Source organism: Varanus komodoensis, unplaced genomic scaffold (genome assembly GCF_004798865.1).
Source record: "Varanus komodoensis strain SLA01 unplaced genomic scaffold, ASM479886v1 scaffold102, whole genome shotgun sequence".
NCBI lineage: Eukaryota > Metazoa > Chordata > Lepidosauria > Squamata > Varanidae > Varanus > Varanus komodoensis.
Genome location: NW_025335279.1, coordinates 967,784 through 994,655, shown reverse-complemented (window position 1 = coordinate 994,655; position 26,872 = coordinate 967,784). Strand labels below are relative to the sequence as shown.

The 26,872-nt window shown below is 46.4% G+C and overlaps 2 protein-coding genes across 2 annotated transcripts in view; one reads left to right on the top strand and one right to left on the bottom strand.

The window, feature by feature from the left end:
* The window catches only part of LOC123017781 (zinc finger protein OZF-like), a 69,453-nt gene that overhangs the window by 16,522 nt on the left and 26,059 nt on the right, over positions 1 to 26,872 (bottom strand). Inside the window, exons 7-9 of the mRNA XM_044419350.1 lie at positions 6,016 to 6,531; positions 5,634 to 5,847; positions 5,006 to 5,093 (exon numbers count right to left, since the gene is read on the bottom strand). Of these exons, the coding sequence (XP_044275285.1) occupies positions 5,006 to 5,093; positions 5,634 to 5,847; positions 6,016 to 6,531 (818 nt within the window). The remainder of the gene's footprint in view (positions 1 to 5,005; positions 5,094 to 5,633; positions 5,848 to 6,015; positions 6,532 to 26,872) is intronic.
* Positions 1 to 26,872, top strand: part of LOC123017780 (zinc finger protein 585A-like) — a 133,236-nt gene that overhangs the window by 99,023 nt on the left and 7,341 nt on the right. The window lies entirely within an intron of this gene.

The following is a 26,872-nucleotide window of genomic DNA, read 5'->3' as shown; positions in this document are numbered from 1 at the left end:
TATGTTTGTGCACATGTGTGTATGCACTTGCACAAGCGAGTGCATGGGTGGCGGTTGCCTCCTGTGTCAGTGGGGCTCCTCATCTGTTGCAAGTTTCATTTTGAGCTTTGTTGGAGGCTGAAAGCCATACCAAAAATGGGTTTGCCACCATGGATAGCTCCTATAAAGTGCAAAATGAAAGAGATGAGGTGCGCCACGAGTGTCTGTGTGCTTTGTGTTTGTGTAGTGAAAACTCTGGAACAGCAAAGAGCTACGGCCCTGGCCAAGAGACAGCTTGCCTTGTGGAACATTGTTATCTGGAAGTAGAGAAGCCGGTGGGAGCAGGACTTGGGTACCTATCACAGCCCTGTGAAAGGGGTTCATGGGGCTAACAGAGGGAGGGCGATGTGATCCACCCGTCTGAGGGTTGGACTTTTAACACAGAAAGACCACGGTTCAAATCCAAGCTCAGCCAGAAAGCTGCTTAGACCAGTCACTAATTCTTGGGCTAGCCTATCTCACAGTATTGCTGTGAGGATAAAATGAGGGCACATCCCTGCTCCTCACAAGGAGGTGTTAATAAAAATATGCAGCTCCATCCGTGTATATGCTTCCTTACAGTTCTTAGCAAACAAACAAACAGGACAGTTCCTGCCACCATGCAGGTACAGGTGCAGAAACAACGGAAGGATGGAAGGTCATGTGCTTAAAATATGATTGTGGGAAATTAGGAATAGGGGACTGTGCTAAGCAAAGGGAGCTTGAGAAAGGTGGTATTTGAGGGAAAAAACTGAAGGAGGTAGAGATGGCATCACACACTGCAGGGTGTTCCGGCACCTTTTTTCGAAGGATTTTTCCACGTGATTTTGAATCGCCCTATCGGGCGTAGCAGGTCGGCAGCAAAATCATTAAAATGGTGCATGCGGGCTGCTTGTGTGTCCGCGCTGGTTGTGATGGCGCTGCTCGGCTTGTGGTGCTGCTCGGCTTGTGATTGGTCGTGTGGTTGTGCGCTGAGTGCTTACTGTGGGCTGCGACCGTTATGTTTCATTACACAATATTGGTGTGTGTAGAGTGACTGGCTATGTGCAAAAGGTAAATAATTTTATTTTAAAAAAAGTTGATGAATTGAAAATCTTTTTTTAACTTTTAGTGTTAAAGTGTGACCCCAAATTTAAAAATGAAAAAAATTACTAATTACTTCTCAACCACTGGTCCTGCTAATAAAAGATTACCCTAAAAAAAAAAAAAAAAAAAAAAACCTAAATAAAAGATGAACAAGATGTGAGTTCCGGCACTTTTTCTTTTTCTTTTACAAAAAAGCACTGTTTATAGGTAACCGATCAACTTTGTAGGGTGGTTGGGAAGACTTCTGAAGTAATGTGTAGCACTTTGAAAGCTCTTACAGTGCTTTCCCACCTTGGGTGTTCAGATGCTGCAGGACTGCAACAATTCCCATCATTCCCTATTAATGCCTCAGGGAATATGAGGGATTGGAGCCCACCAGCTCCTGGGAAAGCAGCACTGCAAGTAACTAAAGGGCTCCATAAAAGCTATAGTATGAAATGTATAGCAATACACAGAACAAAGCTTCAGTAGTGTTTGTCTAAAACAAGTTCTTTAAAAATTGTCAATAGAAAAAAAATCTTACTGCTTTATATTACAGATCAGCCCACAAAATACAGACTACATTGCATGTTTCCAAAGCTGCCCCCTGCATGTTGGAAGTCAACATATTTAAATACAATTCTAGTCAGGCTTAGAATAAGTAATGGATAAATGCAAAAAAAGAACATTTACTACAAAAGAAACGAATGCAGCCAACATCCTGATATCTTTGAAGTGCCATAGCATAGACGTAGGAGCAAAAATACGGAAATGCACCATATGCAATACTCATAATTACCCAAACCCACAAAATATTTAGCAGTTCAACCAACTGTTTGGTTGCTGTAGTGTCGGTGATTTAATCATTATGCCTAGTATGTGTTCTGATATAAACAGACTTGTAGCAATAAAAATACAATATTTATGAGCATGCTTATTGGTAGTGCTGGAAATCAAGATTGCATATTACTTTGTTTCCACATGTAATTAAGGCTAGTTAACCTCGAGACCCTAAATAATGGTGGACACCAGCAGAGTCTTGCTGTTGACAGAAGTTTTCTGGTCGTGGATTATGGAGGTGTGCCATTTTTAGCAGTTCCCCTTGTCTCCCTGTTGTCAATCTACACTGGGGAACCGTGGAAGCAAATCTGAAGGGGAGACGTAGAGAACTACAAAGAGGAAGGAGAATCCTTAACCATGGCCCCCTTCCAACTGCCTGATGGAAACTTGGGAGTGTTGGGAGTCTGCCCCTTACTCGCTTGCATGCACCAGGTGGTGGACATGCTATGCAGCTGGCTTGCACACAGGAGGTAGATGACCATGCAGAAAGATGATCACACACCCTTGTGTAGGTGTGCACACCTGGTGTAGGTGCGCTGAGAAGGTGCAATCATACAGCAGTGTACACACACGTGTGATCACCACATCACCATCTACATGTGAGTTACCTCCTGAAGGGAAGCATTTGATGTGCAGAAACGGGTGTACAAAATGGGTTTCAGATCTACTTCACTGCAGAGTGGGGTGGGAGGGTTCTTGGCCTGCACCACTTCAGAGGGCGGGAGGATGGCCTGGTTGTATGTCTTCTTCCCCAAGAAATCCCTTGGATGTAGAAAATAGGCCTATCTTATTGGTAGGGTACAATCTTATCCCTCTGACGTCTAGTTTGCTGAGCTGTTTAATTTGGAAAATTACTCCGCCATCTGATTTCCCTCAACTACAGGCCACAAGTGGTTCAGTCCAGAGACAGTCTTACTCTGTCATCTACTTGGGAGGTTGCAGCCCTCCAGATGTTGTTGTAAACTACAACCTTTTCTGACAATGGCTGATAGAGTTGGAATCAACATGTGGAGGACTAAAAGTTCCCTATTTCTGATCTCGGAAGAATTTCCAAGGGGTTGAAAGGAAAATGCATCCACTATTTTCTTGAAAGAAAATCATACCTAGATTAATTTAGATGTAATCAGTAAGGTTCTGTCTCCAATTGATGGCTGATAATCCCACTGTGCAGTTCCATAAATAAACTGAGAAATATCTACAGGTCTTCAGTCTAGATATTCCATCCTAGATGGATATTCCAATGGGTAATAATGGGTGACTAACTATACACTGGACTCAGCAGACTCATGTGCATGTAATGGCTGGCTGGGGCATGCTGGGAGTTGTAGTCCAACACACCTTGGAGAGCACCAAGCTGCTGAAGGGTGTTGTTAAGGCTTCTCTCAGAATAGGCTTCTCTGGCAGGTGGCAAGCTTTTATATAAAATAAATAACAGTAAAATAATCATAAGATTCACTAAAAACTTCAAAGCCAAATTTTAACTTGAACAACTAAGATGGTTCTTATAGCTGGGCCTCCTAAAACAGCTGACTTTGCCTCCCAATGCTATTTAAAGCCTTTGAATGCCTTGGCACAGATCTTGGAAGAATGTCCAAGGGCTTCAAAGGAAAATGCAGAGGGTGGTGCTAGTCTAGTGCCAAAAGGATGGTCAAACTGGCACCAGGTGAGTCTCGGTGGGGATATCATTCCATAATTTGGGGGCTGCCACAGAAAAGACCCTCTTCCTTGTTGCCACCAACCAAACCTCCCTTGGAAGTGGAAGAAGGCCCTGGAGGTTGATGGCAATGTCCAGGTAGACTGTATGTAGCTGAGAGGCACTCCATCAGGTGTTGCAGAGGATCCAAAAACAGTGAAGGGCTCTATAGGTGAAAACCAGCACCTTGACTCAGGCTTCGAAGCACATAAGTGGCTCCCGCAAGTGGGCCTGAACTGGAGTTACATGACTCAGACCTTCTCATTCTGGTTGTCTGTCCGGCTTACACATTTTGCATAAGCTGCAGTCTTCAAGGTCAGCTCCACGTACAGCGCATTGCACCAATCTAGCTAAAAGACGACCAGAGTGTAGATTACTAAAACCAGGCTGTCGACCAGCCAAAGTGGGTACAAGGCACTCTGTGCCATTGAGGCCACCAGAGCTCCAAGTGGCAAAGTTGGATCCAGGAGCACCGCCAAGCTATGAGCCCACTTCTTCCAGGGGACGGCAACCCCATCCGAAGCAGGCCAAGCCCCCTCCATCCAAACAAGAGAACCACTCACTGACAGCATCTCAGTCATTTCTGGATGGAGCTTTAGTCTGTCAGCCCTTGTCAACTCCACTCTGGTAGCCAGAGTGGCACTGATTTCGCACATCGACAGCCTCATCTGCACGGAAGAAGAAAGGGAGAAATAGATCTGCACGTCATCAGCAAACAGATGGCAACGAACCCCGAAACTCCAGATCACTCAGTGGCTTCATGTAGCTATTGCAGCAAGTGGGGGACAAGGAACCCCACACTGGAGAATCCAAGCAACTGACCAATATTCCCCAAGCACCACCTTCTGGAGCCAACCATCCAAGGAGGAGGGGAGCCACTGCAAAGCCGGATCCCCTAATCTCCTCTCACACAGTCACCCTAGGAGGATTTATGGCTGATGTTATCAAAAGCCACCAAGCAGTCCAGGAGTATCAACAGGGTCACACTCCCTTTGTCTCTCTCGCAACAGGACAACCAAAGTTGTTACTGTGCCCGAACTCGGCCTGCAACCTTGTGTGAACTAGTGGTATAACTTCTCCTGCAGATGTATTCCAAATCTAAGAAGAACTAACGCATGACCAAAGGTTTTCCTCACGCAAGGTTTCGCTCCTGGATGGGTTCTTTCAATGTTTGGTCCTATAGATGTTGTCACTGTACATTCCTACTGTTTTGCTGCTGATCGAACTTTCCAGTCTGCAATATTGTACGAGTTACAGAAAAGGCGCCCCCAACAAGTTGTGTGCTTATATGAGTTCCCTCTGGTCTAGATCCGTTCGGGTTTAACAGTGCTGGATCCTGAAGGGAGGCATCTCCCTCGGTCCAGCCATACGGCTTCAATCCGGCATGGATCCTCCTGTGCCGAACAAGGTGTGACCTTCGATTGAAGCTTTTCCCACAGTCGGGGCAGCCATAGGGCTTTTCCCCCGTGTGAATCCGCTTGTGTCTGATGAAGTGTGATTTCCAGCTGAAAGTCTTTCCACACTCGGGGCAGTTAAACACGTTGTCTTCTCTCTGGGCTGCCACAAATGCGATAAGGGGCGAGGCATCACCACGGCAGCTTCCGCCGCCGTCTCCGCACTTATACAGCTGGCTTCCCTCAAGGTTCCCCTCTTTCATGCCTTTAATGAAGAGAGGGTTGTGTCCATAGCTTGTCTCCCCATCGCCATTATGGGGCTGATCTCCTGCAAGGAGTCCGCCTTGCAGATTCACACCTGTAAGAAAGAGCGAGCAATGACTGTAGCTTGTTTCGTTATTGGGCCATTCATAGAGTTGGCCTCCTAAAGGCATTTGTGGGCTGACTCCTGCGATGAGGAGGGAGCTGCGGCCACAAGCTTTCTCGCTGCCGCAGCACCTGCAGGGAAGTCCCTCCGCACCGACCGGCTCTGGTACACTCATGCCTGCAATCAGGAGTGAATGGTTGTTGCAGCTGGCGTGGCCCTCTGCCCACTCGCACGGCTGCCCTCCGAGGTGCGTCGCCTCGTGCGTGTTGAGGTGCGACCTCCGATTGAAGCACTTGCCGCAGATGGAGCATTTATAGGGTTTCTCCCCAGTGTGGATCCTCTCGTGCCGGAGGAGCTCTGAGGTCTGGCTAAAACTTTTCCCACAGTCGGAACAGGCAAAGGGCTTCTCTCCAGTATGTATCCTCTCATGCCGCATCAGCTTCGATGCCTGGTTGAAGCTCTTCCCACAGCTGAGGCAGGTATAGGATTTTGCTCCTCGGTGGGCTATTTCATGCCGGATCAAGTTGGATCGAATGCTAAAGGTCCTCCCGCATTCCGCACATTCATGAAGTTCCTTTTCTGTGTGCGTCCTCTGGTGCCTATTCAGTTTGGACTTCTCTATGAAGCTTTTCCCACACTTTGAGCATTTGTACGGTCTCTCTCCTGTATGGGTTCTTTTATGTGTAACGAGGTGAGACTTCCAGTTGAAGCTTTCCCCACAAATGGGGCATACAAAGGGTGTTTCTCCAGTATGGAGCCTTTTGTGCGCAAGAAGGGATGAGCTCTGCGTGAAGCTTTTCCCACAGTCCGTACAGGAATAGGGCTTCTCTCCTGTATGGATATTCTCATGCCTAATCAGGGTTGAGGCATGACTAAAGCTTTTCCCACAGTCTGAGCACTTATATGGTCTCTCTCCTGTATGGGTGATCCCGTGCCTAATGAGGTCAGATCTAAAACTAAAGCTTTTCCCACAATCAACGCATTTATAGGGTTTCTCTCCTGAATGGGTCCTCTGGTGCCTGTTGCGGTTGGACCTTTCGGTGAAGCTTTTCCCACAATGCACACACTTGTATGGCTTCTCACCTGTGTGGATCCGCTTATGTGCCAGAAGGTTTGAGGCCTGAGCAAAGGTCTTGCCACACTCGTTGCATGTCCTCGGGCCCTGCGATTTGCGCATCCGCTTTCGGGCTGTGCTTTTTCCAGGATCCTGGGGACTCCCTGAATGATCAATTCTCCTTGCTAGGTGACTTTTCAGAAGCTTCTCTAGCCTGTGATGATGCAAAGCTGCTCCTCCTTTCTCAGGACCTTGGGAAACAACTTCTGATGCATCCGTTTGCTGGTCCTGCTCAGAACTTTGCCTCTCAACAGCCTTCGTGTTGTCATTTATTTGTCCATTACCTGTTGGAACACAACAAAGATTTATGGACATGTTCCCACTTTTTATCCAGAAATGAACCAGGTTTGGGGTGTGTGTATACACACATGCTCTCTAGCTTATACCAGAAGACCCTGCAGTTCCTTTTCCATATGGTGTCTCTGGTTTTCCATTTTCTATGAAGCTTCCTCTACACTTGAGCATTTGTATCACAACTGTGGAAAATGCAGACTCCAGATGTTGGACTCCAACAGCCTGGCCAATGGTGAGGAATGATGAGGCTGTAGTTCAACAACATCTGGAGTTGCCCACTGCTCATTCATATGGTTTTTTTCTTTCATGTGTTAAATTTAACTTTTTAAAGAAATAACCTAATTTAACTTTTAAACATGCTGCTACAGTGGATGGGGAAATCAGGGGAGATCTTTGAGTGACCTGCAGTAGGTCAGCACAAATTTCCAATTCACAGTGGTTAACAATAAGAACAACCCCAAAGTGTCCAGACAATATGGGCTTCTTCTCAGACTAAGAAAGCCAGGAGAAAACCAAGAGTGGAAAGGATCGTGAGTTCAGATCAAAGATGGTCAACAAATCCATGGGCTGAACATATGCTCCTAAATATCCCCCACAAGCTTCCATTTTTGTTCTCATTGCTGATCCTCATGATTTAAAAAAATAGTTTTTACCACCCTGACATCTGCCCACACCTAAAGGGCTATGTTTTCTTTGCATCGTGGTTTTCTTTTCTTTTCTTTTCTTTTCTAAGAAATGAGGAGTGGTGTACATTTCTAGGACTCATGCCTGAACAGAGGCTTGAAGCAGTGCAGGTAAAGGCTTCTCAATCTCTAAATTGATTTCCGGTGGTCAGGAAGTGCATCTTTGGTGAACTTCAGATCTTCAGTTCTAGAATGTTCCTTTAATGATTTTAAATTGTTGAACCATCATCAATCAGCCTCACCCTGCCAGTCAAAGTAGATGAGGCTGCAACAGTAGACTAACTCAAAATGAGGCAGCTTCACACTTTATATGTACAATTTTGCCTCTCAAAGACCAACACCAACTACATTTGTTTCCTCCCTTCAACCAAACCAGCTTTTCACTTAAATCAAAATTCAATTTACATTTCCAGCCACTTCAGGCTGTTCCTTCTCCCACTGTGGTTTTCAGCCCTGTCCCTCAAAATTCTGCCAGCACCCCTTCACCACAGCACCCCTTTCTGCCCTCAGCTGGCTGTTCTGAAAGGTTTCATCTGCAAGCTTTGAAATTTGGCTGAGCCTGCTGACACCTCTGGTGGAGCTGTTTTGCCTACGAAAGAATCGGCACTCTCGCAGCCTTAACAGAGGGGACAATGCATGCATATATGGGTTGAAAAAGCAATGTTGTCAACCCTCAAACATCTGCAGAAAAGGGCTCTTAATCAAGAAAGGCTGCATTCCCACCGTTTTCCTGCATGGTGCTCTTGTATAAGGTTTTCTGGTCTGGATCCAGCAAAGATCCGTGGTCATCTGGGAAATAGACAGCAACCTCCTTGAAATTCACTGGCATCTGAAAGACAAAATCACCGTCAGTCAGTCTTGGTGACTGCCTCTCATTTCCAGCCAGCTTCGCTGGCAAAGTCAAGTGCTGAGCATCATTTTGTAGAAGTAGCTAAGCTGGCAGAGAGTGGCGTATTTGCCTGCATATGAGTGAGCAAGTGTCAGGTCCAGGGCTGGGATGTGGGTGCTGAGACACAAGACAGAGGCACCAGGACTGGGGTAACAGAACTTGGAGAGTACAAGGTCCAAAAGTAAGGTTCAATGCCAAGTCCAAGTCATAGGCCAAGGTCAGGAGCCAGAAATATGTATCAGGGCAGAACCGGGACCTGGTCAAGAACAGGAAGCCGAGCCGAGGTGCAGATTCCTTAAGGCAGAATAACGGGACAGGATACGTGGCAAGGGTAAGGCAAGACACGGGCACTGCACCACGGCTGGCAGGTAAACCTGCACTGCTGGGGCAACGCGGAAAGGCAGGCTACAACAGGAACCAAACGCAGCAAGGGTCAGGCAAGGTGCAGGAGCTGAACCACACCACAGGCGGCAAGAGGCCCCGTGTGGCTGAGGTAAGACAGCGAGGCAGGATACTGGTGGCAAGACGCAAGCACTGCAGCAAACCGGACGACCTGCGGTGCTGAGGCCACTTCCGGAGGGAAGAGTTCTTCCCCAGGGCTCCCAGTGGACACTCATCAGGAGGCAGAGAACTCCAGCACAGCCTGGAACCTATCCTGCAAATATTAAGGTGAGAGTCTGGTCCTGGCCACCAGGGGAAGATCCTGGCAGATTCTGGCAGCAAGCACTGCTGGGCTAATGCATTCATTGGAACTGAAACAAAGGGGTTAAGATCAGATCTACACCCTCAAGAGAATGAGTGTGCTATTAGTATGGAGGGTAATGCTTCACATGCTGCAATAACAGTGCATTTTTCCCAGTTCCAAATTTACAAAATCCAATAAAGCCAACAACAAGAAAGGTAAGCACCAGCTGGAAATCATGCAGAGGATCGTCAAAAGAGTTCGTGCACTGCCTGAAATTAGGCTGGTGCAAGCGCCAGGTTTTGGCGGTTCACTGGGCCAGATACTGCCGATGGGCCCCCCACTCAGGGAGTCTGTCTTTCATCACCAAGACTATCGGCAGCTCATCTCTTTTCTCACGATGGCTCCCACTTGCTACCCACAAAGAGGAGCAGCAACTCCTGGGGACCTCTGTCAGTGGGCCCTCGGCAGGTGCCCCGCCATGCCTACCCTTGATGCCGATGCCCCCACCTGGCTCTGTGGATCTCTGGGAGGGGCCTTCCTCCTCTTGGCAAGAGCTGCCTTCCCTCCAGCGCATCTGGGAGGCCACACTGTGGTGGGCGTGGCCTAGGCAGAACTGGGCCGGCCCAGGGCTGGCCCTATCCTTTGGCAGAGTGAAGCTGCCACCCCTCTTCTCCCTCCGGCTCCTTTCCCGCCCAGCAAGCTGCCAGGGGAAGGAAGGGCAGGTTTCTCTTGCCAGAGGCCTGAACTGATCGCTTGCCCTAAGGCTAAAGGCAACTGAAATGCAAGCAGGAAAAAAGTCTGAAAGTCTATGCAGACCCCAGCAGGGCTGGATCACTCGGCAGCACTTTCAAACAGCATCCCAAATGTCATGCCCACCCCCTGCACGAAAATGCAGGCTGCCAAATATTTAGAACAGCTTGATATCTTCAAGGTTAATTACCTTTAAATACCTTCTTATCGCCAATCAGTGATCTGAGATAAGAGTGGAAAGTAGAATCTAGGCTAAAGCAGTGCTGCTGAGCCATGAAACTCATCATTTCTCAGCCTAACCTACTGATGTACGGGATTTTGTAAAAGTTGTTCCATCTGCATTTCAGAAATTGATAAGAATCTTTGGTTCCACTGTCTACTCATTGATGGAATCGTATTTTCCTCACTTTTCCAAAGTTGTATTTGTGTTGGAAAAGTGTATACTGGCACAAACGTGCACAACTGAAAAAGCACACATGCTTTCAAACACTCGTTTTCACACTTTAGCCTATGGAGGGAAAATAGACTTCTGCCATTCTATTTTTTACTTTTCATCTGTTTCATATTTTTGTATGACTACAATTCTGGAAAGTGAAGAATTCATTCCAAATGTCCAAAAAGCTTGTGCAGCTCAGAAGACACCAGTTCGCTGCTGGATCTGCCAGTCAGAATCTGTGGTGGATTCTCCAGCACCGCTATCTTGAACTACCTTATAGGTGTGTTGTGAGGATAACATGCAATAGTTTTATCTTGTGTGCCTCAAGCTTTTTAGAGAAAAAACAGAATACAAATCTGAATGGAAAGATAGAGACAGAAGAAAGAGAAGGTAGAAGAGGTCGGGGCCAAGTAAGCTGGGTCTCCCGATTTTTTGGACTACAGCTCCCATCTTTGACCACTGGCCAGTCTGGCTATGGCTGATGGGTGCGCTTGCCAAAAATATGGACAGCACTATGTTGTCTGTTCCTGGGAGAGATACTTCCAGATTCTACCTTATTATTAAAATGAGGTGTTCTAGCATCAATTAGGTCTTATTTTCACTCTTCCTGCCACCCCAAAGATGTGATCAGGACCTTCCACTGCAAAGGGACACAGGAAAAACCATGCTCATCTCATCATGGACTGTACATCAATTGCTACGTAGAAGGAAATTCCTACAGGGAGACCCCAACTTCTCTCCCACCACTGTTGATCTTCTTTAACCCATAAAGAAATAACCTTTGGGTTCCAAATGCCTTTAGCCCTTGGATCGCTCAAGGGTGGAGGCAGGACTTTTGGCTGCATCCACTGGTCGAAGAAATGAGAGCTTCAAGGGAAGAGCACCAGCAAGGGATGTGGTTAAGAGCACGGGACTGGGACTCAGGCGACCCGGGTTCTAGTCCCCACTCAGCCATGGAGCCAACTGGGTGACTTTGGGCCAGTCACAGACTCTCAGCCCAACCCACCTCACAGGTTTGTTGTTGTGGGGATAAGATGGAGGAGGAGAATGATGTATGCTGCCTTGAGCCCTTTGAGGAAAAAGGCAGGATATAAATCGAAAAATAATAAATAAATAAATAAATAAATAAATAAATAAATAAATGTCCAGGCTGGCCTGAATTGCATTCTAGTGTCCACCCTCTCCTGGCCTTGAAAAATGGATCTCCCCACACTTCCTTTTTCTCTCCACTTACAAGCCTGATGTTGATGCCAGTCCGTTTTATTAATTAATATGAGTCACTTTAGGGGAGTAAGCAGAGATGTCCTGGGCAGGAGATTTGGAGTGCTTTCATTCACAGGGTCGCCATAAGCTGGAGATGACTTGATGGCACAGAACAACAGTTAAGTTCAGGGGAGGGTGAATGTCCCAAGGCTGGCCAATGGGTGCCATTAATAAATGTATACAGTAGATCCAGGCACTGCATTGCACCCACATAAATGAGTACGGTCACTGCAGTGGCCACTTTGATATCCACCTGTTTCTGCTCTACTGATGTGCCGAGTGGCTGGACATTGCATAGCCCAAGATTTGGCATTAGTCTGGATTTAATGACCACCACCTCCAAGCAATGCTCAGCCACACTTTATATGGGGCCAAAAGGCGAGTCTCTATGCAAAAGAGATACTGCATGACCACAGATCTGAGAAGAGAAATGGCAATATTCAAAGGTCAGTGTGGGAACATGACAGCCCCCCCCCAGGGCACTTTGTCACTGATTGGAAGGGGCTGTTCTTCAACAAAGGGACTGCAAAGATCAATCCCAGCTTGAAACTACAATTCTTCAAGAGCTTCAGCTCTTTCACCTGCAGCTTGAGGAGGGAAAGGGTTTTAAAAAAACCACACACACCACATGAAATAATCAGGCCATGAACACAGCTGTGCTTCTATCCAACAACTGCTTTATGAATGACAGTTGCTAATCGGATAATTAATAACATAAGAGGAGCCTGGATGGCCAGTCCAAGAGTTGGTTTCCATTGTCTGGAAGATTTGTTTCTTCTAACAGTATCCTTGACCCTGCTCATTAACCATGCTGGTGACCTTCCCTAGGAGTGGAAAAAGATCTATAACCCTCATTGAAACGGATTGATGGCACTTTTCCCATGGTTCCAAGTAAATTCCAAGCATTTTCAATCAATGTAACCCTCTTGATTATTATTATTATTATTACATTTTTTTATACTGCCCATAGCCAAAGCTCTCTAGGCAGTTGACAGCAATAATCATAGAATCATACACTCAAGTCACCCATCCCACTTCTGCCCGGGCCTGGCCCTGCTTAGCTTCCAAAATTAGGCAGGATCAGGCACTTCAGGCTACTTCCCTTTCAGCTTCCTTTTCCCAGTTCCCTCCTTTAGAGAAGTTTCCTCTTTTGTTGGACTTCTCTGAAAGCACCATGGTTACTGTTTCCAATTGGTTCAACAACACACACCTCTTGTACAAGGTCCTGGGTGATACCACTTGGGATTAAATCCAGGGTTGACTTCCTTCTGGCTGGTTCCATGATCAGCTCTTCCAGGGCACAGCCATTTGGGTCACTGAGGGATGTAACCTCTTTGTTATGACTGCATTTATCCATTCAACGTAAGGGTAACTGCAATCCCCCATTATTAAATTCCTCCAATTGAAGGCCTCCCTATTTTCATTTTCCATCTCAAGACCATTCCAAGTGTCCTGCTCTGGAAGACGATTGCGTGTTCCTAGTACTAAATTACTTTTGGAGTCAAGTATTGTCACCTGTAGGGGGTTCTGCCCTTTTAGGTCTTCTAGTCTGCTTAAATGTCCTCTTTGATGTACAGAGCGACATTTTCTCTTACACACCTTTCCTCGCCTCTGCATCATCAGCATGTGCTTTCTGTATTTCAGTTGTGACTTCAAGTCACTAGCATTACACATGTAAGTCAAGCATTTGATGGACATCGTTCATAAAAGATGATGACAGAATATACTGGCTCCTTTTTAAGTTCTACAAGACACTTTGTTCTTTTATTGCTTTAAAACTGCATTTCTATTCCATCTTTTTCCCCTTGTGAGGAGGCTAACATAGTTCCATTTTATCCTCACAACAACAATCCTGTGAGGTAGGTCAGGTTGAGAGAGCCTGGCTTGGAGCATCATAGCTAAATGGGGGCTAGAGCCTGGATCTCCCAGTCCAACATTCTCACCACCACTGTTGTGTGAATGTTTGGGCAGAAAAAGTATTACAAGTTCCAAAATTCCCCTATTAGGCATGGAGCCAAAAGTACTGTAAAGGGGGAAGGAATGAAAAGGCTGGTTTAAAAAATGCACCGTTACGCTAGAGATTTCGAAGAGTCTTTGTTAAATCCATGCGGGAAATATGAATGAAACAAGAGGAAAAAGAAAGGGAGAGAGAAAGAACAGAGCAGGAAGGCTACCAAGAGCCTTAATACTAAGCAGCTGGCCCCTAGGAATCGGAGCTGTTTTTGTTGTTCTTGTAGATCAGGGCTCTGCAATGATTTGATCCTGCTTCTTTGCAATTGTAAATATCTGAGGGGGTTGCCCACCACCCTATCACCGGCCCTGCCGGGAAGGAGCGATGCGTGTTGGGTAATAGATGCTGGGGCTCGGAGAGAGAAAGGAGCGATCGAGTCCCAGCCTGCTCTAATTGATGCACTCTTGAAGAGTTTCCCAGGCCGCCTTTAAGCAGCGCACAAAAAAAGAAAAAAAGGCTTTACTTCTGGAGAAAGTCCGTACCTTGCTTATTGTTACGCAGCCTCTCTTTGCAGGGCGACTCCGAGCGGGTTCTCTTGCGCGAGCCGACGAGAGGCGATAGGCCAGGCTGAGTGCATAAACAGAGCGGGGGAAGAAAGGATTCCGGGGGGGGGGGGGACCCCCCCCGGACTTCTATTATGATACAGCAATACGCACCACGCTAATAGCTGGAGCATGCTCAGTCGTGGCCCCGAAGTTCCTTGTGCCCTCAGGTTGCCCACAGCTGCCTTTTCTTGGTTTTCTTGATTTTGTTCGCGCTCTGCGCAGCAGTCACGCACACTGAATCCCACCCTTAGCCCCACTAAGCTATCCATGGGCTCCCACAACCAGCACAAAAGTGGAATAACACCTCCTGCCCATGTTCCCCAGCCACTGGTGTACACAGAACAAACAGCCGTCGGAACCGGTGGCCATTGATAAGGCTTTTTACTCCCAGGAATCTGCCAAGTCCACTTTTAGGGCCACCCAAATTGATGGCCGCCACTACGTCTTTCAGTAGAATTTCTTTCAGTAGTAAGAAACATCTGAAGGGCAACAGCTTGAAGGCAGGCTGGATTACACCTGGGCATCTGTGCATAAACCCACCACTGCCTTAAATGTTTAAAGATAAATGGTGTAAAAATTAGTTGTAACAAAAAATGGTAATTGTGAAGGGTTACAACCTTAGGCTGGGTTTACATCCACACTCAGATGTGTACAACCCATAGTTCACAACCCATAAACTACCGGTTTGCTTCGTGGGTTGTTCATAGTTAACACACAATGGTTTCTGGGTTCAGATAACCCAGTAACCTGCCTTCCAACAAGAGCTCCAAGGTTTAGCAAGAACTGGTTTCTGTTGTCTGAATCCTGTCTTAGTAGAAACAGCTTCCTTGTTAGTCTGACATAGTAGCAACAAGGAAGTGTAATGTGGTACCTGAAAAGCTAACAGGCTTATTGTGGTATAAATTTTGGGGGATCAACTTAAACAGCATTTGCTGAAATTTCCTTTTTGACTTGTAGGCAGCTTAGTTACCATTCCTGGACCTAGTACTCTCCAGATATGTTTGACTGCAAATCCCATTATCCCAGGTTCATTGGCTGAAGGTTGATGGAACTCCTAGCCCAAGACATAGAAACTATAGTGTAATGTGGATTTTTTTTTAAATTTCTAAAGTGCTCTCAAACACAAAGGGGGAAAATCCCTCACTTTTTTTTCCATAGCAAATGTGTGAGAAAAGCTTCGGATTGGAAAAGTGACCAGCTTTCCAGGTCAACTGGAAAGTTTCATGGCCCAGTGAAAATTTGACGCTGGCTCACTTGTGTAATGAAACATAACAGTCACCGCCCGCAGTAAACACTCCGCGTGCGACCACACAACCAATCACAAGCCGAGCAGCGCCACAAGCCGAGCAGCGCCATCACAACCAGTGCGGACGAAGCGCTCGTGCATCGGATTCGACACACAAGCAGCCCGCATGCACCGTTTTAATGATTTTGCCGTGAACCTGCTACGCTTGACAGGGTGATTCGAATCCACGTGGACCAAACATCAAATTTTCAAAAGTTACTTTTAAAACTTGGAAAATCTGTTGAAAAAAGGTGCCGAAACTCCATTCCGGTGCATTCTATGACAAAAAAAGCATTGGTTTTGAGAAAGCAGCCCCTTTGCTGAATGAACCCATTTTAGTTAGCATCTCATTGTCTTCACAAAACAAAGGTCAACCTCAGTCCAGCATATACCTGAGAAACAGGTCCTACTTACAGAACAGAAGTCACTTCTCAGTTCTGTACGTGTCCATAAAGATGGAAGCAACACCTACATCCCACAAAGGGTTCATTTTCTCTACTTAAGAGATAATCAAGTCTCCACTGGGTTAGATTCAATCATAGTTTTACACAGACATTCACAGTACAGTACTTTTTCCTATTCAGAAAGTAGCCCCATTCAGTTCAATGGGGTTGGGATAGATGTGGATGGGGATAGGCTTAAAGACTCAGTAGTAGATGACAACAGTCATATAATCTATGGTGTGTGTGTGTGTGTGTGTGTGTGTGTGTAAGTGTAAGGGTGCTCTCTTCGCTTGGGACACGTAAGCCTGGAGGGTAAGGGGCTTGCACGCATCCAGAGTATGATGCATGGCATGCCAGCAATCTCTGCCACCAACACCCTTCTCCACACCCTGCACTTCATCGGAAAGGCCATTTCCTGCAGCCTGAGAGCAGGGACTCTGTCCAGACAATGTCAGGAAGCCAGAGGACACATGTCTGAGATCTTTTCAATACATTTTTTCATTTAAACAAAAAGCAGCAATGGTGTTCACTGAAAATACCCAACATTTCCTTTGCAATAATGCAGACACATAGTGAGTCAGAAGGGGTTCCCCAGGTCATCTAGTCTGACCCCCAGCTCCACTCATACAGAGCTAATAGCAGAGCTAACTGCAGTCTCTTGTATTCATTAGATGGCAAAAAACAGCTAATATCATACAATGCCTTTTATGGTTGTAAGCTTTTTAGCGTGCAGCCCTCTGAGTAAGCCCCTCTGAGTTCAGTGGGACTTACCCCCAGGCAGGTATAGGGTTGCAGTGCAAATCTAATTCAATGAGAAATAATCCTTCTAGTTTAAATGGAAAGGTAAGTCTGGCTTACCAGCATAAAACCACCTGTCCTTAAAGAATACATACATGAAAAATACAAAAATCAGAGTGCTAGCAATTCAATGGTGATTAACGTTGGAAAGATCTTGGTTCTTGGCATCTCCTTGGCAAGGCTGGGAAACACAGCTCCAGCCTCAACCTCTGGCAAATCGCAAAGAGCCATGCAGGTTTCTGTTGGTCCTTGAAACTGAAGTGACTACTCGAGAGACAGTCTTCTCTGCAGGGGTCCCACACCTCTGCAAGAAATAGAGGTCCTCCAGGTTCCACCAGATTCCAGCTTTTGATGTAACCCTAAAAACACCCTCCTTTACTCTGGCTATGTCTCATCAAACTGGATTTCTATTTCAATTGTAATAGTCGCAGTAGCAAACTCGGTGAGTTTTCTACGCGAGGCATTTGTTGTGTGCTCCCGATTGCTTGCTCAGTGCAGTCTGCAGGGCTCTTAGATGAGATTGTGATCCTCCAGTAATGTGCCTTAGTGCGAATCCTCCTCGAAAGTTAGGGGGAAAAAGGTGTCAACAAGCCAACTTGAAAAAGGCACTCTATTACAGAAGCTGCAGGTCCAATGCATAGAAACCAGAACTTACTGGAATCCACTGTGGATTTCTCTGCCATGCCTGCCAGGATCCCTAGTTCGACAGGCGTGCTAAACAAACCAATCCCGGTTAGTTTAAAGATGGGTGCAGCACAGAGGAGCAAAGCCATACCAAACAGGTTTCGTGTGTCACCGGACAGCTCCCAAGTGAAGTGCCAGAATTCTCCGGAGCTCTAGCTTACCCCTGTGTGCAAATTCAGCCACTACTCATTTCCTGAGTACAATGAGCCCAGCACTCCCCTGAGTGGACACCTGGGAAGACCCTACTTTTCTTGGTGCCATAAGGACGGGGAACCCATGGATTTCCTTCTGCCTTCTTCAGAATCGCATTGGGAAAACCTGCTCAAGAAAAAAATGGGGAAGGGGAAGGGGAAGGGGAAGGGGAAGAGGTGAGGTGAGGTGAGGAGTGAAATTTTGGTTATCTAAGAACACAAGGGCTGGTCATTACTTGGCAGAATCATGTTCTTCCAGGGAGGCAAATGCCTGTATGCTTTCACTGGCAGGCAAAATCCCAAACATTCAACGTTTGAAAACTATGCATGGTATAGTTGAGGAATTTCAAAGATTACCCAAAGGTACATCCTGGATCAGCCTTCAAGTGTTTGTCCAAAGCTGGCTGGGGCCAGAAAATTGCCTACTGAAGTTAAAAGGAACACCACAAATCCCATATATAGACCATTCTTCATATAAAGATTAAATGGGGAAGATATTTCACACATGGCTCAGATGCACATTTATGATACGATGATTGTATTCCATCTTTAAAAATCTTTGTTAGTGGAGGGCTGGTTGGCAAGCCCCCAAAATACATGTAAGAAATACTTCTGTTATCCCATTTGTCTGTTTATATCATTATGCACATTTTTATACCACCCCATAGCCCGCTGGGCTCCCTGGGCAGTGTACAAATTCAGTTAAGAAATATACTGTGGTACATTAAAGTAAAAAAGATTAATATAACAATATAAGACAGCAATATACAGTGCTACCTCGACTCACGAGCACCTCAGTTCATGACCAAATTGGGTCGCGAACAAAAATTTCATAAAAAAATTCACTCGGGTCGTGAACTCCGCATTGGGTAGCGACTGTGATCACGGCCCCACCCCCACCCCCAAGTGGGGAGATGGCCGCAATCGTGCTGGGGGCAGGGGGGAGATGGCCAAGATCAAGCCCGTCTTTCCTTCACGAGCGCGCCTGTGATTGCGCTCGGCTTTCCTGCACGAAAGCACCTGCGATCTTGGCCATCTCCCCCCTCCCCACATTCGTGCCCAACTCTTCCTGCCCCAGTGCGGTTGTGCTGGGGGGGCAGGGAGATGGCTGCAATCTTTGTTGTTCTTTGTCACTTTGCTTCGCATTTTTCTGATTAAAAAAATAGTTACAGAACGGATTACTCTTATTTACATTGAACCTTATGGGAAAATTTAACTTGGCTCACGACCAATTTGGGTCACGACCAGAGTCCTGGAACAGATTAAGTCCGTGAGCCAAGGTACCACTGTAAAGGCAACTGATATTTATTAGATTTATATCCCATCTTTTTTCTTTATAAAGAACTCAAAGTTGCTTGCATCATTTTCCTCCTGCTACAACAGCAACCCTGCGAGGTAGGTTGGTCCGAGAGTCTGTGACTGGCCCAACCCGCTGACTCTCTGGCGAAGCAGGGAATAGAATCCAAGTCGCCTGAGCCCCAGAGCTGCAAAACTAGGAGGGTTCCATCTTTTATTTTTTACTCAGTCCAAGAAATTTATCATAACCATCCAGATTTTTAGCCCCTGAGTCCTTACCTACTCAAGAATGCAATCGTACACAGGTTTGGGCAGAAAAAAGCCCTACAATTCCTATCATGCCCAGCCAGCAGCAGTAACTAATTATTGATCTAAATTTCTTTCTCCTCCTAGCCCCATGATATTATTTTTATTTTCTCTTTTTTAATTCTGGGCGTTGGCATCGTTTCTCCTTCCTGGGTATATTTTGGTGCTTGATTCCTCCCTCTTTACGCTTCTCCTTTCTTGGCCGAAGTTGCACAGTGGGATGGGTTCGCTCCCTGGGGAAAGAAATGAGAAATGACAGAAATCCTTTTTTTTTTTTTTAAGTGGGGTGGGGAGCAGTTTGAAAACGGCTGAAGCAAAGCAGCGAAAGCTCGGCTCATGCGCTCCGCGCCTTTCCAGAAAATGTGGGGCGCGTGGAATTCGAACGCACAGCCTGGCGGAGATGCGGCTGTTTCCAAGCCAAAAAAGTCCTCGATGCAACTCCCGTACGACGTTGCCAGCACCTTCGGTCTGCCCTTCAGCTCTTTCTTCGCAGGCAGCCTCACCGAGTCCGTTTTTCCCCTTCGCAAAAATGCTCAAGGGGTTAAACGGAGAGAGCGCTCATTCCTAGAGAGGATCAGATGCGAGAGGTGGGGAAGTGCCAAAAAAAGGACCCTCTTCCTGTCCCGCCCCCTCCCTCCTGAGATTTGGGATTTTTGCACGATCTCTCAGAAATTTGGATTGCAGAGCTGGTAATGCAAAGGTTGCAAGGAGCGGGTGAGTTAGAAGAGAGAACCGGGTTCAAGGGTGGGGCGGGGAGAGAAGGAGACCTGGAGAGCCGGTCGGGATGGTTGGAGGGAGCAAGCGGGGAATGCGCACTAAGCCCCTCCCCAGATCAAGGGGTCCCGTGCGCAGCGCATCCTAGCGATGGTCCCGCACTCCCACCCCATCCTATTGCATTGAGACCGGAAAGGAGAGCAATTTAACGCACAAAGAAGTCAGGATGCGGCCGATGCAGAGCGCGGGGCGGGCGGGATGGTCTCTCCTCCAGAGGCAGCGATGTTGGAGACAAAGGTCTGCGCGGTGAGGACACCAGGAGAGCCCCCTTTGCAGGGCGCAAGGCCCCCGCGCTCAGGCTCCCCTTTCCCCTGCGGGCAGCCGGAAACCACCCCCTCTGCAAGCGGTTTTCCGAGGTGCGCTGCCGCTCAACATGACGCTTTTACAGCAGGACCCCCGAATCCGCTGGTTCAGCTCCCGCGGTTTCACTTAACCGCGGCTGATCGCGGTCCGACATTTATAATTTAAATTGTGCACGGTTCTGAGTAACGTGGTGAAACCTCGCGCAATCCCTCCCGGGACGGCAATCGACCCTTTGTGCGGCGGATCCACGCTGGTTGCGCTCCCCGGCCATTAGTCACTTAGTCGTCGCCTGGGCTATCGGATCAACTCTCGCGGTATCCAGTGCTTGTGTTCAAGTAACCCTAATTTTGCTTAAAAATGGCCCCAAAGCGCAAGAGTTCCAGCGGCAAAACGGATGTGCCAAAGAGAAGTCGTAAGGTGCTGCCTCTAAGCGAAAAGGTGAAAATTCTCGATTTAATAGGGAAAGAAAAAAAATCCTATGCTGAGGTGGCCAGGATTTACGGTAAGAACGAACTTCTATCCGTGAAATTGTGAAAAAAGAAAAAGAAATTCGTGCTACTATTGCTGTGGCACCTCAGACGGCAAAAGTCATGGCCACAGTGCGTGACAAATGTTTAGTCAAGACGGAAAAGGCATTAAATTTGTGGGTGGAAAACATGAAGCGAAAACATGTTCCAGTGGATGGTAACATACTGGGTCGGAAAGCACTGAGGCTGTATGAAGACTTTAGCAAGGGATCTCCTAGAACCAGTGACACCAAGCCATTTTTCGCAAGTAGGGGATGGCTGCATAGATTTCGGAATAGGTTTGGCCTGAAAAATGTAAACATGGCTGAAGAGGCTGTGTCTGCTGACGAGGGAGCGGCGGCCACATTTCGGGCACAGTTGAAGGAATTGATTAAGGAGAAAGGATACCACCCAAAGCAAGTCTTCAGTTGTGACGAAACTGGGCTGTTTTGGAAGAAGATGCCTACCAGAACCTACATTCATAAATGTGCAGAGCAGGACCCAGGACATAAAGCGTGGAAGGACAGGTTGACTCTGACTCTGTGTGGCAATGCTGCAGGCCACATGATAAAGCCAAGCGTGGTGTACAGGGTGAAGAACCCACATGCTCTCAAAAACAAGAGCAAAAAGCATTTGCCCGTGTTCTGGCAACATAACCGGAAAGCTTGGCTCACGGCCATCTTGTTTATGGAATGGTTCCACCAATGCTTCATCCCAGAAGTGAAAAATTATTTCGAACAAGAAGGGTTGCCATTTAAAGCCCTGTTGATAATAGATACTGCACCTGGCCATCCTGATTCTGTTTGCTATGAAGATGAAAATGTGGAGGTTGTATTTTTACCTCCAAATACGACCTCATTGCTTCAGCCCCTTGACCAGGACATCATTCGGTGTGTCAAGGCTACATATACCCGCCTGGTATTTGATCGCATTCGATCAGCAATTGATGCAGATCCTAATCTTGATGTAATGCAGTGCTGGAAATCATTCACTATTGCTGATGCAATAACATTTATCAAAGCTGCAGTGGATGAATTAAAACCAGAAACCGTAAATGCCTGCTGGAAGAATTTATGGAGTGAAGTTGTGATATATTTTAAAGGCTTCCCAGGGATTGATGGAGAAGTTAGGAAAATAATTGATGCAGCAAGACAAGTTGGTGGAGAAGGTTTTGTTGACATGCTTGAAGAAGAAGTGAAAGAACATATTGAAGGCCATCGGGAAGTGTTAACAAGTGAAGAATTGGAAGAACTTGGTAAGTCATCTCCAGAGGAAGATGAAGAAGAAGAAACTGAAGAAGAGCCAGCAATGTGGACAAAAGAGAAATTTGCCGAAGTGTTTCGAGTTGCACAGACTTTAAAGGACAAAGTTATGGAATACGATCCTCGGATGGAACGCAGCATTAAAGTCACCTGCATGATCACTGAAGCTTTACAACCTCTGCAGCAACATTTTGATGAGTTAAAGAAAAAGAAACAGCAACTCCCCATCACAACATTCTTCCAAAAGGTTTCGGCAGAAAAACCTTCAGCTATCAAGGATCCCCACCCATCGACATTGTCTGCTCATGAAGTCCAACCATCAACGTCGTCATCGGTTGATGAGCCAGGATCACCCCAAGCAGAGAATCCTTCTGATGATGCATCAGAAGGTCAATCGAAGCATCACAGTGCCTACCTTTATTATTACAATTGTTCTGTTTTGTTGTTGTTAATGTCTAACTGTGCCTAACTTATATTTTAAATTTATCACAGGTAGGTACAGCATGTACAGTATACGGTGTTTCCTACTGTCTGCGGGGGCTGAGAACTTGCCCCCCACCGATACGGGGGTCCTGCTGTATTTAGGCAAGGTGACTCGCAATAGCAGCCGGGCTTGGGGTGGGGCCCACACCTGGGCAGGGGCCCACTGACAAGAGCCCCCTGGACCCGCTCCTCCTCTTCACCATGGCGGCCTTTTGGATCACCTGCCTCTTGCTCAGGCCCAGGGATGGCACAGGTGGAGGGAGAAGCAGCAGAGGCCTGGGCCCACTTGTTCCCGGGCCCTTTGCCTGTCCATTGCTGCCCCGAGGCTTTTTGCAAAGGGGGCGGCATATAAATGTTCCAAATGAATGAATGAATGAATAGGAGCAGAATCAAAATGTTCCAAATAAATAAATAAATAGAGAGGAGGAGAATCAATAGCAGCTTTTGACAGGGGTGGTGAGAACTCCTGGAGGGAGGGAAGGCCAGTGGGTGTTTTGCCTGAGGAGCTTCAAAATCTGGGCCCAACACTATTGGCAGATGGTCTGTGTTCCCTGGGTTGACTGATCCCATTTTAAAACCATCCAAGTTGCTGGCCCTCAAGCCCTCCAGTGGTAGCAAATTCCAACTGTATATACAAAGGAGTGGTAGCACTTTTTTTTAGAGATTGTCTCTTTCTGCCTCTATACATCTTCCAAGGTGCCCTAGGGCTTGCTGGTTATTTTTATGTAATAACAACCACCTAACTTTATGGAATAATTAATTACATAATAGCAATCACAAATCACAATTTGACATGTGCACCTCTCTAGACTTGGCCATGGATGCTGGGTGCCTGTTTGTACATGTTGTTTTCCAGTTGCACATTCCTCCAGGTGGAAGGCAATTCCAGGGCTCAAAAAGTAGCTGTTCCGAAGTAACCTTCGAATACAAGGATGTGCATTACATCGGGGTAAAGCTACTTCCTGGAGGGGTGTGCCACCTCATTTCTGCTTTGCCCCAGGTATAAGAAAGAGGCAGCATCGGACAGACCTCATGCCATCCTTTCCATGTTGCATCTCTCTTGTCCTTCCTTACAAAGTTGAGTCAAACCTCACCTTAGGAATGGAACTCTTTAAATGGCCTTAGGTAAGCCACTCACTCTGAGCCTCTCACTGTAATAGGGAAGCAAGCTCCTTGGCTCCCACGTAAGCTTTACTGCCTGCTGGTCAGCTCCAAGCACAGTTCAGGGGGCTGATGGTTGTCTCTAACAAATGTTGTGGCAAAGGGAATGCCAGCCTACACCTATCAGCCACAGCAGGAGAAGCTAAAGAGCCCTTGATTCTTGTATGTGTGCCAAGAAAAGCACTTGGTTCCCACTGCTTTGCAGCCTTGGGACTGCAGAAGTAAAGGAGAACAGTCTGCCCCACCCATCGGTTAGGGGACTAAGGTTTGCTATGTTTTCATTTATTATTATTTATTCATTTATTATTCATTTGTTATTAAATTTGTGTCCCCTTACACAGTTCTCCATTTTATCCTCAGAGCAATCTAGTTGGCTCCAAGGCTTAGTGCAGACTAGAGCCCAGATCTCCTGAATCCCAGTCCAATAATCTAACCGCTACCCCATCCTGGCTCTGTGACCTCGGTGGATTTGGGATTTGTGTGTATGTGCCACCCAGGAGTCATTTCTTTGAGAGGCAGAATATCTAAATCTTAATAATAAAAAGTGTGTGTGTGTGTGTGTCCAACATTACCATAGTACCACCAAAGCCACAAAACCTAGATACCTGAAACTTGATATGCTTACTAAGGGGACCATATGTCTTGGCGCCTTAAATTGCATTAATCAGTTTTAATGTGTTTTGTGTGGTTGAAACATTCAGTAAGGTGCATGTATATTTGCTGGGGGGCAGCTATCCCTCACCTGTACAGAGTTTTGCAGTTGGTAACGCCAGGTAAAATTAGTCGGCGCAGGACAGACTGATAGGTCTGCCTTCTGTCTTGGGCTGGGGAGCAGCCCTTCTGAGCAGAATGATGTTGTCAGATCTCGGGGCTGTGGGGGCGTTCCATGATAGTAGCCGCATCCCGGGTTGCTGGTGGGCATGGAGCGTGGTTTCTTTTGCTCAGATGGACCAGGTGCAATGTGTCCAGCCCTGACACTTCTGTAGGCCTGCCGTCAGGCTTTGCTGCATCAAAATACTTCCATTCTGTAAGAAACCATGTCCTTTCCCCGGGTGGAAGGCATTTCCAGGGCATAAAAATTAACTGTTCCAGAGTAACATCCGAATACAAGGATGTGCATTGAATAAACTTATTCAGTGAATGAATAGTTTATGGCTGGAGTACCTTAAAGGGTTAGGTTCCCAAGTCTGTTTTAGACTACAGTTCCCATCACCCACTGGCCATGCTAGCTGGTGCTGATTGGAGTGGCAGCCCAACACCATTGCGGGGTACCATTTTGGGGAATGCTGCCTTCAGGGTTTGTAACGGCTCCTTTTCTCGCTATGTTTAAAGGGAACTTGAACACCTGGGTGCTTCAGTCTTGCTTTTAATGGAATGCGGATACCAGCCTGTCTACACTGTCTGTCTAAATTGCAAATAGTCTTATTTTCATTTGCATGAAAAGTGGTTACCGTTTTAGGGCATTCTGATGATACTTTATTGCATTGCACTTTCTGCTTCTGTGAAGCACCTTGAAAAGATGTTGCCTTGGATGGCATTATAGAATTGTTATAAACAACCAGTCAACCTCGTATGGACGGCGTTTGGGGAACATTTTGCTTCAAGAGCCACCTTACTCCACCTCAGTCAGGCTTTTTGCTAGCTAGGCTGAGATTTTTTGTTGAGGCAGACATTCCCAGAGCCTCTCATGTGATGTTTTTCAGCTCTTTGCTTTCATTGCTACACTGTGGTTTATTCCGATATTGGATTATTCTGCTTTAAGGGCTCGATCTTATGTACGTTCAGACAGAAAAAAGGGCCACAATTCCTTGTAGTTGTAGGCCTTTTTTCTCTCTCAACTTATATAGGATTGCCCCTTAAATGATACCTTATACTGCTTTTAACTTTTTCAAAAGCTCCCTTGAGCACTTTGTTACAGTGAAATGCAGAGGAAGGATATGAACAGAGTAAATAAATAGAAGTCAATAATACCAACCAATCTTCATAGAACCATAGAATCACAGAACAGTAGAGTTGGAAGGGGCTGTGAAGGCCATCAGGTCCAACCCCCTGCTGTTGCAGGATACCAGTTCACACCATCCCACTCAGATGGCTGCCCAGTTTCTTTTTGAATGTCTGCAGTGTGGGAGAGCCCACTGCCTCTCTAGGCAGCTGGTTCCACTGTCCTATTGCTCTGAAACTTTTCCTCTTACAATAGCCCAGTGTATGTGAGGATATTAGACCCCAGAGAACTGCTGTGTATAAGCTGACTGTTTGCATGGCTGGGGGGGCAGAAACATCTGGAGGGGGGAAGGGAGTGTGCATAGCTCCTGACAGCTGCTGCTGGGGAGACTGAAATATTGGGAGGAAGGAGAATAGCAGCTAAACCAGGAAGGATGGAAGAGGACATGTGGCCGCCACAAGCCATGGTTTGGTTGTTTCACGGTCTGGGATGAGCATTTGGAAACCAACCCAGGACTTAACATTTTGAACAACTTCATGGGTTGATGTTTAGAACTGACACCTCAGTGTATGGGTTGAGTAAGGGTTGTAATTGAATTCATAGGTTATTTTTTAATTATGATGGTTGTGGGTTGCTGACTATAAGCAATTCATAGTTTACAACCCAACAAATAATGATGGATTCTCTTCCTCCCTTGTTCTTGCTTAACAACCCATTGTTAAACCACAGTGCAGGATCCACACATAATAACAATCCATGATTCAGCAAAAATACATACGCTGGGTTGGAAGTACATGTGGACCAGGCCTTAAGCATAATCAGGGTAGACCTGTTGCGATCAATGGGAATTAAGTCATCACTAACTTGATTCCAACGGGTATGTTCTGAAGAAGCTTTCGGAGAAACCACCTCTTAGTGCAGCTTTTCCTGATCCACTGCCCTCCAGATGTTGGACTGCTACTTCTAGCATTCCTGATTATTGGCTATGCTACCTGGGGATTACAGGTGTTAGAGTCCAACACATCTGATCTGCACCAGGCTGAGGAAAGTTGGCATAATGTACTCAGTCAAAAGGCATTGTGTAGCTATTTTTATCCTTTCTTAATAGATTTTTCCCTCTTCAATGAATTATTTTGTGACAAGAAAAAATATGGGAGAAGTCAGGAGGTGATGGAAATATGGAAGGATAACAAATGGGATTTAAAACATTCATTCATGCATGCAAAAGTTTTTTAAGACCACTTTTAAGGATACCATCCTCTCAGTTCAACATACAAGATAAAAAGTATACAAAAAGTACAATAACAAATTAAAACTATTCCATAAATTAATATGAATAGCTTCATCTTGACCCTCCTTTTTGATAAAATGCTTAGTTTGAGTCTCAGCTG